The sequence below is a fragment of the Lineus longissimus genome, chromosome 10 (assembly GCF_910592395.1).
Source record: "Lineus longissimus chromosome 10, tnLinLong1.2, whole genome shotgun sequence".
Lineage (NCBI taxonomy): Eukaryota > Metazoa > Nemertea > Pilidiophora > Heteronemertea > Lineidae > Lineus > Lineus longissimus.
In genome coordinates, this window is record NC_088317.1 from 17,955,577 (window position 1) to 17,969,018 (window position 13,442).

General features: G+C 40.7%; 1 protein-coding gene across 10 annotated transcripts in view; it reads right to left on the bottom strand.

Moving 5' to 3' along the window:
- The window catches only part of LOC135494436 (uncharacterized), a 411,711-nt gene that overhangs the window by 15,397 nt on the left and 382,872 nt on the right, over positions 1–13,442 (bottom strand). For all 10 annotated transcript variants that reach the window (XM_064782395.1, XM_064782396.1, XM_064782399.1 and 7 more), the window contains 2 exons: positions 10,016–10,138; positions 1,577–2,729 (listed from right to left, as the gene is read on the bottom strand). In XM_064782395.1, coding sequence (XP_064638465.1) covers positions 1,577–2,729; positions 10,016–10,138 — 1,276 coding nt within the window. The remainder of the gene's footprint in view (positions 1–1,576; positions 2,730–10,015; positions 10,139–13,442) is intronic.

The following is a 13,442-nucleotide window of genomic DNA, read 5'->3' on the forward strand; positions in this document are numbered from 1 at the left end:
ATAATTCAATTTATTGTGACTCATTCCTGGCCAATCACACAATAAACAACGATCAGTTCAATTACCATAATATGGAGAGACCGGCCGACACTGATTTTGGACAATTTGTGATAATTCGTCCGGATTCGGAGTGGAAATTTGTTAAGTTGACAAGACCATGTCAGCAAGACCTAAAATCAGTGTACATTTTCTATTGTGACTGTACACAACTATTGGTTAGGACCAGGTGGAATGGACTTGGAGTTTACAAGCCCACATGTCTTTATTAACGCAACTATCATTTAACTATATGGATTGCCAATAAATCAAGGCCAAGTTTGGCTGGAACAGAGCAAGATCTTGGAAATGTTCTCCCGTCTAGGAATACTGTCTCGTTTAACTAATTTGAAGTATTGCTCTTAATCGCGGTTGCTTCTCATAATTGCTTTAACGACGCAATGATTGCATGTGTGGCCATCCCTGCTGGACACTTGACCATCGAGTGGTCATGGTAATTTGTCATCATGACTTCACAAGGTCACACACAACATGATGTCGAAAAGTTAATTTCCTAAATCCCCCAACAGCCATATCAGCATTCTCCTAGGCCTTTGATGTTCGGGAACCATCAGATGAAGATGGTACCCTAGAAGACTGTCATGAGAAGCGAGCCAAAGCGGAGTTAGCAACGTTGCAATACGACCAGGGCTAGTCAGCATTACCGTGGTTTGTCATTCGTTCAGTCCCTTGAATTAGCACCCATACTAGCTGAACCTGGGCCAATTATCTCAAGACACAAGCCAGGACCTGAGTTAGCAACCATGTTGTGCCACCAGGAATCTATAAGGGCCATAGATTAGCAACCACAACAATACCACGATAAGCCCGCCTTCTTCAACAAGTAATAGACACTGCATAGAAATGGGTGAAATTACTGCGCCAAATACTAAGTCTTCTGTGTGATTATGGTGTAGGAATACTTTTATCATCGCGGGATTGTCTCTTTGTTAAACTGGTGATGAGGTGCTCGTTTGCTGTCGTCTTAGCCTCTATGGTATATACTGATGGTCTCGGTAACGTCCCCGGAATTGAAAAAGCCTTTCTCTGGAATATGAGCTGATTAACAAAGCTATTGAGACAGACCCTAAAGAGATGTAGTAATCAAAATGGCTAAAACTGGGACAATTACGGATAGGTAATGAGATCTAAGGAGGGAACTTCTGTATAGTTTAGCCCAATTATAACTGATAATAGCTTCACACTTCTCGTTTTTGGGGTCATTGCCTGGATGAAACGTCCCAGAGGTACGGAACTATGTGTTTCTGACAGCTCTCAGTTTCCCAGAAGACTGAGATCCTTTTAACCCTGTCCATCTATCAGCAACTTGCATTCACCCACACATTCCTGTGTATGTTAGACTTCCAGCCTTGCAATAATTGCCAAATGTCAATTTTGGATTATGTACGCTGAAGAACTTCCGAAATTTTGTGTTCGAAAGATTTAAACTAAATAGAAGGGCTTTTGTAGAGAAGTAATCTACAGATGCTTGAACAACTTAAGCAACGAAGAGACAGATAGAATTGATCACTTTCCCTACCTTTGCCAAAACCTTGTCTGGAGTAATTGGATGTTTTCTATTCTATAGACGCCCAAGAACGACATGAAGTTCACTTCCTCCTCCTTTAATTTCGTGTCCACTTCGAGAAGGTTTTCCACCGTATCCCAAAATGACTTCGTTCCATTTTGGATCTTACGAGCGAACGAGAGCCAACCGTTTTTGGCCACTTTGCTAACAAATTGCCCATATTTTGTATAAGCCTCATTAAAGTTGTGTTTGACTGTCTTGTTGTAATTATCTACATAATGTTCTAAATCACGCTCGTAACTTTTCATTTTTAATTTAGTGATTTTGCCGACGTGTGCTAAAATGCTGACGGTACTATTGTACATATTGTTTCTATGCTGTTGCATTACTTGAGACATGTCACGTTCGAGTTTGGTTGACATGTCAAGCATGTACGAGGTGCACGCCTTTTGCATATCATTTGCAAAAGTTTGTTGTCGCCGCAGCTCCGTATCGCGGTGCTCTTCTAACTTTGACAACAAAGTTTTGCCGTCATCGTCAATTTTGCGCTGGAATTCTGGGAAGTCTGCTAGAATTGTTAAATTATGTCGATTTACCGCTAACATTATCGCTAAGAAGACTGTAAAGGTGAAGGTCAAATTGTATAGTACGCGGATCACTCCGTAGAGGGCCGCGCATAAGATTCTTGTCCTTTTCTTCGAGCGTCTGAAATTTGGCCGGTTTTTCTTGTCGGCCTCTGTGATGACACCGCTACCAGAGGCCGCACCTGCATAGATACCGTCTGGGTCCTGTTTCGGCTCTGTACACACTAAGTAGATGTAGACAAGGAACAGGAACAGCGACAGGAATGCGAAAATTATGAAAATTAGCACGACAGCGGGCCACGGGGAGTGGACATTGTCGAACATTTCCATCGTGGTGTCCACAGGTTGGGTAAAGTTGTTATTCAAATGGATCGCAGATAAGAAGATTTTTTGCGTCTGCTCCGAGTCGGTTGCTAAAATTTCAAAGCTGCGATCGATGGTGTAGTCTTGAGCAGGAAAGAGGAAGTTGAGTTCAAATTGCGGCGGGCAGCTGATGAATGCGTCTTGGTGGAAGTATTGCTTGTGAGTTATTGTCTCCAAGATTATGATGCCCAGGTAGGCTGGGCAAGCCGTCATAGAGCCTGCAACGAGAAGAAGGAGAGGGCTGGGTTAGAGAGATTAGATTTGGAATAGTAACCATTATGATAATATCAGTGAGACCAGGAATCACCTGCTGAACTGAGGGGAAAGTCTTCTTTTGGACGTTGAGATGGACCGCAATCGATAGTCCCCTTCTAAGACTGCCAATTTTTTTTACATTCATCGAAAATTATTTCATTTTCAGGAAACATGTGGCCTACCTACATAAGCATGATACATATACGATTATAAAATTCATACTGCCAAACCTCAGTATTGCTTTTTGTCATGCAAACCACATTAGCCCCGAACAGTGTTCGACTTTATCACCCACAAAATGAGTTTCGACTGAATAATTTAAATCGAAATATGTTCAGACATAACCAGATATCTGGCAGCTGATGGCTCCATCGGGACACATTACGCACTGTGTTATGCTACAATCGCTGAGCAAGGCATTCATTGCATCGAGAAGTTTCTTAAAATTCTCAGATTTGTCCATGCTTTTTAGCATATGACATATATAACAGTCCATTCTAAATGCGATTTCCCGCAATGGCGATACATCATTGGAAAATCCTATACTAAATCTTCTTTATTATTAGGATTTGCAAAGATTCTGATGAAAATAAAATTGTCATGATTTTTCTTGCGGTGATTGCAAAATGTCTTAGCCCGAATTCGATAGCATTGTCTTTCCTCCCATCCATCCATTGTGTCCATTACTTGAGCCAATAACATTTCAGATAACTTCTCTATAACGGCGAAAAACATTGGAGCCATTAAGTCTCTCCTATTATTTTATTCCGATACGCCGTAGACTCGAATCAAACAGCGGGACAAAGACGTGACGACCCCGATCTATCGGCTGGCTCATTTTCACATGGTATCATCGATATGTCAGCGGGACGGAGATGACGTCTGAATTTGATACCGTTAATTTTGAGAGGAGAGTCAGTCAGTTTCATCTTGAAGTGACCGGAGTATTGTACCGATATTCAGAGAAATAATACAGGGTGTCCCATGCATATTTCCCCATTGTTCTTGGTCTGTTCGGTATAAAAACGCGTTTATGGTTTTTACAGCTGGTTAGTATACTGTAAATAAGTAAATATTCGGAGGCGCTTTATAATATCAAGGATTTCACGAATACCCTTTAGTTTTGAAAAAGCAAAAATTGTCCGTGGTGCAGAGTGCCAACCACTAACGAAATGTACTATAGCTCTTCGAGGGCAAAGAAAAACAACACATTGACCCTCCTCATCAGATGAAATTGTATTAAGTCGAAAACCTATTCCTACTCCTGTACAAGTAATCACCAATAAAAGAAGCTGAGCTGAATCAACCCGATATGGCTCTCAGACGCAGACATAAAGCGACAAAATGAGAGCTGACGAGGCGGAACTAGCAAAACTAGCCTTACTTGTAAGTCTCATGTGGCTGTTATATCTAAAAGGTGTTGGCTAGCTGATATTATTAGCCTACACTAAGCATGCCTACTTATTGGTCCTCTATCTGAGACACTCATAAGGTCTTTTATATTCGCTTTGTCTGCAATAATAACCAGCTGATGCACAATGGAGATAATTCTGGGTGGATAATTCAGACTTAAAAATTAAAGGCCACCAAAAGTGAACAGTTAAATTTTCACAAGCTGACATAACAGCATGCCAAGGATAAACTCAGGCGTTGAAAAATCAAGTTGATTTATCTTGACAAGACATCAAATTGAATATGAAATCTCGGCATCGATTTATGACAGTGACGCTTCGTACACGGTACTTCACCGTGGAGACCATGACGATACTTTGCCTTGTTAATCTTAGAATCTAATTCTCAATCAAACACCTTTGTTGCAATGCTGAATTGCATGCACTGTTGAATTGCATCCTTTTCAAATTATAACACACTGCGCTTAGCGTTGGCTGCATGCACTGTTGAATTGCATCCTTTTCAAATTATAACACACTGCGCTTAGCGTTGGCTGCCGCGGTTTGGTGTCACAACCATAGCCGCTTAGGTTGGTATCAAATATAGAAGAAGGTAAAGAGAAGTTAAGTCAATTTTCAATACATGGGGTGTTTCAGAATAACTCTCATGTTGGCCATGGTTGTCGAACCAAAGACCAGTCGTAGGGAGCTGCTATTTGACCCGAAATCTTGGCGAGGTATCTTGTTTTTTTGCCTTCATTTGAGCTCATCCTCGCGATCTTTGGTAAGAGAACCATTACCGTCAGTTCGGTATCAATTCCTTGAACATGTGGAACAGTTAAATAGGACATTTTCGTCTATTCCGTGTGATTTTAGCAAATCAATTTGAATCTCAACCTCAATCCTGCAGCACTTGATATAGTCATACAACGTCAAGGGAATAATAGAAGATAAATAGGCTATTTATATTGATGAGTTGGCTCAAATGATGACCATATAATTTTCCGGCTTTGTAGCGATCCTAATCAAAGCGCTTTCATCCTCAAGGGTTGCGGAGTTTAAGTCTCGGCTTAAATAGTCTTTTGAGAGACAGAGACAAATGAGTTGTACGGCCTGGTGATCGGGAAACCAGCCTTTCACCGCGGTGATGACGACATCACTCGATGCACATGAAGTGTCATTGCAAATTGTGTAAATTCTCATCATCACTGGAAAAAAGCACATGATGGTGGTAGAGGGGTAAGCCGATGTGACCATCCCACATAGGCCCAATCCATCTTCAAGGCTGGGGACAGTTGCCAAGGCGAACAGACAACTTGCTGTGGTCTAGTGGCTTAGACTCTGCGCGAGCGGTAAAGCGTTCCCATGTTCAAACCACAGCAGGAGTTGCGTTGTGAACAAAGCAACCGCCTTTTTCACCGCTCTTGACCGCCAAACTCCAAGGTCTCATTTCTTGTTCCAGTGCAATGAACTGCTGGCATGTTATTTTCACCCCAACTTGACTAGCCTGTGGCACATTATTCTACACATACTACAAGGTTCTTTTTCAGTTGGAATGCAGTAAACAAAAGATTCACCGAAGCATTCATTAGGAAAGTAAAAACGATAATTGCAAAGTTGATACTGTAACATATCTAGCCTTCCTTTTGAATGAATCGAATTATCTGTCAGCGACAGGGCCACGCCAGATAAACAACTGGATATCATGTGTACTCCGTAACAATGACTGTATGACAAAAGAAACTTAGAGAACGATAGAGTTTCTGTCATATACAGAGTGTCACAAAAAAGTGTTATCTTGACACTCTAGCCTATATCATATTACTTTGATAATCAAAACAAGGGCCAAGCCACAATATGACATATTGACCATTCAACGGCATCCAAAGACCCTGTGTATACTATCTAACTTGAAATGAATAGTCTAAACCTGTCTTATATCGGTGCATATTCAAGGCATAAAACATGAGAATTGTTCCCCTCCCAATGATGGGGTGTTAGAGTTAATAGGTGAAACCACAAAACGAAATTAAAAAAAATCATTTGGCATTATTATTCTCATCACTATTATTGCACCATATCAGAGACTCATGTTCAATTTTGGTTAAAAAAATATTCCCAAGTCATCCTCATGATGGCATGATAAGAAATGTAAAAAAACCTTAGGCTCGTTCTCAGTTCTCCTTAGTAATACTGCCACACCATCGTGAAAAAGTCGCAGGCTATCATGGCAGCTTTGGGAAATCTGGTAGTGTAGGGTGTTAACCGCCGCTGACAGGTACCAGTGATCCTTAGGGATTTCGCTTGCTTTTTGCATGGTTTTCTCACCCACAAATGTGATAGAGATATGATTTGGGGAGTCTCAAGCGCACATGAAGCTCATAGACGTGTGGCTGTGATAGAAAGGATGTCAGCATCAGATAAACACGGCCGATCTAACGACGACAACATTCTCTGTGGGACACCTTGTAATGATGAACCTGCTACCTTACTGTTTTCTCTTAAGTGTTTGATATTTTACAGAAGAAAAGCTCATTTAACTTTGAATGTGGGGATCGCGTCTGAAATCAACTTGCTATCATCTGGGGTGGGTTGAACTACTAAATGCTTCAAGCCTGGAGGAGAGACCCGTTAGCCCCAACCAAGAGGCAAGGTCCCAATAACTGAATGATACACCTGCATTTTGAGACCTGATGACAAGTGCGACAAAAACCGTGGTTACTCGACATCTTTGCTCACAGAGGCTAACAATCTGAAGCAAGCTCTAGTTCTGTTCTTTGGAGAGCTTGCTCGAGATGAGCTTGCAGGCAGGAGGTGGTAGATGACTGAGTAACAGAGGATTGGATCGGGCAGAGAGAAACCGGATGAACAAATTTTGTTTTGGACAGAGGCACATTTCACAAACTTGTCAGGGGGAAGACTAAAGCAGCAGCCACAGTCTCCACTGCTCGACTGAACTGAGTAAGGTGCTGAGGGGATATTTGTTGTAGCGTTCCACTCAACAGAAACCACCTTTTTGACATAACATAAAAATGATTGGTATTTGGAACAAAAATTAACGCGAGAAACTTGGCCGTATATTTATTATTTATCATTTCCCAAGAGGCAAAGTTCATCAAAATGGTGCCATTTCTTACCAAAGACTTCATAAAATTCATATCAGGCGGGCAATTTTAGACTTCAGTAATGACATATCGACATTTCAAACGAAGCTACTCTCAAAGGAAGGGCACACAATAAAAGATGGTAATGGGTTTCAAGTAGAGCTCCTTAAACATAATCCAATATAGGACATAATCAAATATATATTAAGAACATCCTCATACACATTATGATATCAGATGATAAAGACTGCCAGGACCTCAAATTCATTCTCCACTTAAAACGTTTTGCCAATCAAAGATATTCGGGCGATAAAATTCCGCTTTGCAAACTTTTCTTGGAAAGTTTTTTATGATATGAATCATTCAAAAAGAGCATCCAAACCAAGAGGAAATGAATATTCATAGTTCAAGACGAGTATGCAGTGGCAGGGAAGGGCCACACATACACTGGTTTTCTCGTTTAATTTTTCTTGTGTCCTTTTTATTCTTAAAGGAACATCGTTATCAAATTACGTCAAGAACATCTTTATCTGTGCATTCCTAAGCCAAATGATACTTGTTAAGGGAATATTGCTTATATCAATAAAGCCTGGCACCAAAGGTGCCAAAGCTTTGCTAGAACATTGGCTCAGTTGGCCAAGGCTTCAATATCGATTTTCCATAATGTCCGGATGGCTTGCCTATTCATAGTCTTTGTCTTATAAATGATATTCTCTTGTTGAAAGCATTATTATTGATGATAACTCAGGATCAAGCTATTTTTCGCATGGCTAAAGGAAATGGGAGAAACACCAGCTCTTGCCGTCATCGTCGAATTCGAAAGAGCAAAACCCATGAAAACTAGCAAAACGTTCGAATTTTCGTCTACCAGATTGTAATTCCCACAAGAATCTAACAGCAGCACGAACCATTAAGTATTCAATCTGAATTAAGATTGAAAGTTTTTGCACTGAAAAGTTTTGAGATATTTCCAAGCAGTCTTGTCCCAGCGCTGAAAATAACAGCTGGGATGGCTGATAAATTCACATAGAATATTCCAAGCACGGAGCGCTAACAGTGTCAATTGCACCCTTGTGGAAGACGACATCATAACCAGTGAGATGACTGACCTGAATCGAGTGGATATTGCTGGGCGTCCGCGAAACCAGAAATAAGAAATGAAACAGAAATGAAATGGAAATTGACCCTTGGCAGATTCTTGTCTGCAGATATTAGCCTGAATGAAAAATGTAACACAAGATATTTTGGTTGGCACTTTAAAGAATCTTACTTTGAGAGGCAGCCAGGTCAAATAAGGTTCTGTTTAAAGTTGACACATTTTCGTGCAATTTCCATTCACTTCTTTGGCAGAATCTTGGTCTGTCACTGGCATATAACCAGCAGCCCAATGCAACTCGTAAATGGTCGGGCTATTTGTTACTACACTCTTAGAACTGGGGTGAAGACTGTGACAGCCTCATAAACCCGGCCAGCATTCAGTCTAGGAGAGCCACAACAAGCTCAACCAACCTACAGTTCTCAGTAATAAATTTCAATAATTTCAGCCAGACAAATAACACTCTGCAAGCCTGTCAATAATCCAGACTGTTTATCTGCCAGCTTCAAAACTACAGATCTTAATAAGTCTCAAATGCACCGCAATAGTTTTGGTTAACAACATTAGATTTGCTTCCACCTAGATTCCTGGGTTCTCAACGATGACTGGTGAGGTGAATTTGGAAGGGGCTGATATTGACTGGCCCAGTTGCATTTGATGCATAACAATATGATGAAACACATGCAAGTCATAGTGAAGAGGGGATTTGGACAGCAAACCTAGCTACAAGGGATGGCGAGGAATATTTTTAAAGAATTTGTTCGATACGAGTATGATATAAAAGTATGATGGGATTAGGAGAGTACAAGCAATTTTAAAACGATACAGGAATGGCGTCTTTCGACCCAAGACAAGATGACCCGTCTGATTCTTCATTGACATGGTGGCATCCTTGATTACACTGATAGACAATCGCCAATCAAAACCCTGTCATGGCGAAGCTTGGAGGTCAACGGTCAAGTCATTAGAAGCGCCACAGCGAGAACTTGCACAAAAGGTCACGGCGGGGTCAATTGGACGATGGGATCAGTCCCTGTCAGATGGTTGTGAGTTCATTATAAAGGATCGAATCAGTCACGATGTACTCCATCATTACTCGACAAGGCCACTTCGATACTTGAACATTCTTCTCTACAAAATATTCGACGGTTTTCATCAGCAATTCTAATAGGCTTGGTCACAGGATATCATAGTCTGTGGTGGAAAATAACATTAAGCCTCGTTTTGACAGCAGCAGTCCTTGTTGTCGCAACCAAGGACCACTACGTATAAACATGGGGGAAAATATTCACTGAGACAACCATTTTAGATAAAACTTTAAGAGTGAACACAGAGTCGTTACTCAAATCTATATACCAGTTACGGGCCAACATGAACTTGCTGCAATCCTTTGTGGCTAGTGAAATTGAGAGAAAATAATCTGAAAATAAGTGCCTTTGACCCCTTTAGAAATCTTTTGATGAAAGCTTGGAGCGAATCTATTGTGGACGTAACCGTTACATTTACTTGAATCATCACCGTGTAATCTCCCTGGACCGATTAAGTTGTTGGTGAAGATACATCAGCAACGTGCGCTCCGATTGGTTGCAGAGTTCTAGGTCACATGAATGTTGTGCCTATATGGTTAAAAGTGTAAAGGCGAAATCTGACCCCTATACCTTTTAGCGTGATGTTCCATCGGTTACTCTTGCGTTCCTTTGTAAGGAACGTCTGCAGCGTGTCATCGTAGATCAGACGGATGTCCTTTCCCTTGAAGTAGCCGTACAATATGGACTCATTTCCTGCAAAGAGAAAGAGGATGAAAATGAGAATAATTGATGATACGAGGATATAAACAGCATATGTTATGGTTACCCGTAGGTGGGGGGGGGGGGGGGGGGCTAAAGGAAACTTTGAAGGCATGGTTCAATGCGGTCGGTTGCCTTCGAAATTGTGGTCCCTACTTGTACATGAAACTAAAACAAAAGCCAAATCAAAGGTTTTTGTCTTCGACGTCACAATGGATTCATTTCCTGGGAGAACATATGATGCAAATGAGAATATTCAATAGCATCAACAGCACGAGTGATGTTTACGTTGATGGCAAAAGGAAACGTTGATGGCAAGGTTCAATTCACCACTATTCTTCTAAAGAATATTAGTTCATCAAAGAGACAGTTCATCCCTTGGGTAACAAAATGTCAAAGTGACAAACGGAAGTCTTCGAATGACCCCTTATATGTTCCTATAAATATATCATCAAAGTAGCATGGTTTTTCTTGCAACTCATTATTTCCTGAAACAGGACATCCTCTGACTTGATACGCTACACAGAAGAAGACATCAGGTGAATTCTAGATTAACTACGGAAGGTTTTGATCCTGGGAATAAAAACATTGCAAATGTCACTTGAAACCTTTTGTTCTCAAGGGACAGGTTTGATGACATTAAGGAGTTATATGATTAATTAACAGAAATTGGTTCAAAGGTTCTTGCTCTGGAAAGAGCTGTGCAATACAGACTTATTTCCTAAAAGGATGAACATTATGAAAATGTGATTTGGAAGATATACAGCATCAGATGAAAGAAGTTCCCATGTTGAGTTTGAAAATGATCTTAGGATGAACTAATGCAGAACACTTTTTGTCCTAGAGGGCCCAAATCTGCATGAAATACACATTTTCAGAAACCTCTGGAGCCCCCTCGCCCCCTGCCATGATAGGATTTCAGGATGTGAATGTTCCACATCATGTTTCCTGCTCTCTTGGGAAAGTGATACCTTCTGTTTCCTATCACCTAAGAGTCTGAATGTTTGAAATCGAACACTAAGTAGATCAGGCGGATGTTGTACCCACAAATGTCATTTGATGAACCACCTAATTTCCTACATGGGCTGAATAACATTATTAGATCAGCCAATACGCCAAGCCAGGTTATAATGTGGTTGTCAACTTGTTTCTTACCCAACCCCTTTCAAAATTTCAATCAAAATACTTCGGGGCAAGTCTAACCCTTATTTGTGAAAATGCTGTTGCCTCAAATAGAACCCCTACACTTTTAACACACGTACTTATTGTTGAGACTTATGTAACATGAGTTGCAATAAACAGAGTCAGTACTGAAAAAGCAAGCTCGGCTCCCTCTCCTTCCACCCACACCAACACTTGAACACCTTTGCCACAATATAAACAAGACCATTACTGCGTGACGCACACTGCAACCAGGATGAATAACGGCCCTTCCGAGTGAGGCAATAACCTTCTTAGGTCAAAGAATTGATTTTCACTGATGTGCAAATTGGATCGGCCAGACAACTAGGTATGTCTACCGAAATTGATCGGAGCCAACTGATTGAGATACAGATGTTAAGGTTAACTTCTTTGTCCCGAAATCAATCTCTAATCAATCTTGGCGGCATTCCTGAATTGCGGGGCAAATGGGCCAAATTTACCAATAACGACAGAGATTTTGGTCATTTGTCACCTTGGGTATTCCGGGACTGACAAGCGAAGCAAGGGATGTTAATCTCAGCTCTTCTGTTTGATGTATCAGAATGTTCAATCACAAGCAAGTTTCTGATGTTGGCCGCACCAGAAGCCCATGAACTCAGTTATTGCATGGTTCTTAGTAGGTTTGTAGTAACATGTACCTCACCATGTCAACTCCAGCTCCAATAAGAATTAGATCTCCATGACCTGACAAAGTTCAGTACTACATACTGAGGACAAAGGGATTTCAAATTATTTTCAAAGGAATTTCAAATTAAAACTGCCAGAATATTTACAAGGCGTGGGCAACCTAAGATTAATAACTGCCAGCCTACATAGAACAGGAATCGTCCCTTGACCCTCACGGTTCTGCCTTCACCCTTTGGCTCATTTATGGGGGCAAATAGGAGGTGGTGTAAAGTCAAGTGAGTAATGAGGAGGACATAATATTCAAGTTCCCAATCCACCATATGAAACACTTCAATATTCAAACATGTCAAATGTGTTGTCTACACCATGCCAAATACAATTTGAGTCATGGAGCATCATAACAAATAGTCATAAGGCACGTCCTCTGGAGTATTATTAGCAAACATACTGAGGTACAGTTTTTCATCGGAGTACTTCAGTTTCTGTGCTGTACTTGGCGTGGGTCACTCAATAAAGTGGAGCAGAGCAAATGATGCACTCGAAATCTCACAGTACAGTTGAAATGTTTAACCAAGATACCTCACTATATTTGGAAAATTACTGCACTCTGTTCACCCAAAGAAAGGTTGGCACCAATTCCGAACAGTTTAGTTTAACTTGTTTTGAAAAAGTCTAACATGATATATATAGCAGACTGAAGAAGCAGAGCAACAACAAATCTTATATAATATGATTTGATATAACAAAATCATTTCTGAGATCCCTTTTATCCATCTAAATCACTTATAAAATTATTGGCCGTTGTAGCCACCCAAAATTACCGGTATGACAAAGGCAGCAATGTAAACATGTTTACTTTCACACAAAATGATGAAACCCCTGAAGAGGAACTAAAACAAGATAGTTTTTTGACACAGAGAAAAAGATGCTTTATTCTTTGCTGGAAATCCATTGCGTCAGAATCATTGGATCAGTTCTTATCAGGTGCATCAATACAAAGCAACTTTGCTGCTATACTATCCAATACCATCTTCAGCTAAGGAGAATCAAAAAATATAGTTTGCGGTTGATGGCTAATATTTTCTTGGCACAATGAAAATAACATTATATTCAATGCTCTACAGGTCTGCAGCCTTAGAATTGTTGGATCATCAGTCCAACTTCTTCTCAAGTGAGACAACATCAAACACTCCCCTTGACAAAAGAAAGGCCTTCAACTGCAATGTACAATGTCTGTTGGAGCTCCTTTCTTATTGTAAGAAAGATGACAGATCGAATCGGTTATTCTTATCATATCTGGAAAACAGACTCCGTATCGCAGGAGAAATATTAACTTGACAATGGAAGAGAACGTGTGGTCCCCTTTGGGAGCTCTTGTTGGGTTTCTCTCTCGGCTGTTTCAATTGCATTGTCTAATACTCCCAAAGGTAAACAAGACATAGCCTTGGCAATGCCATGGTTAGCATGT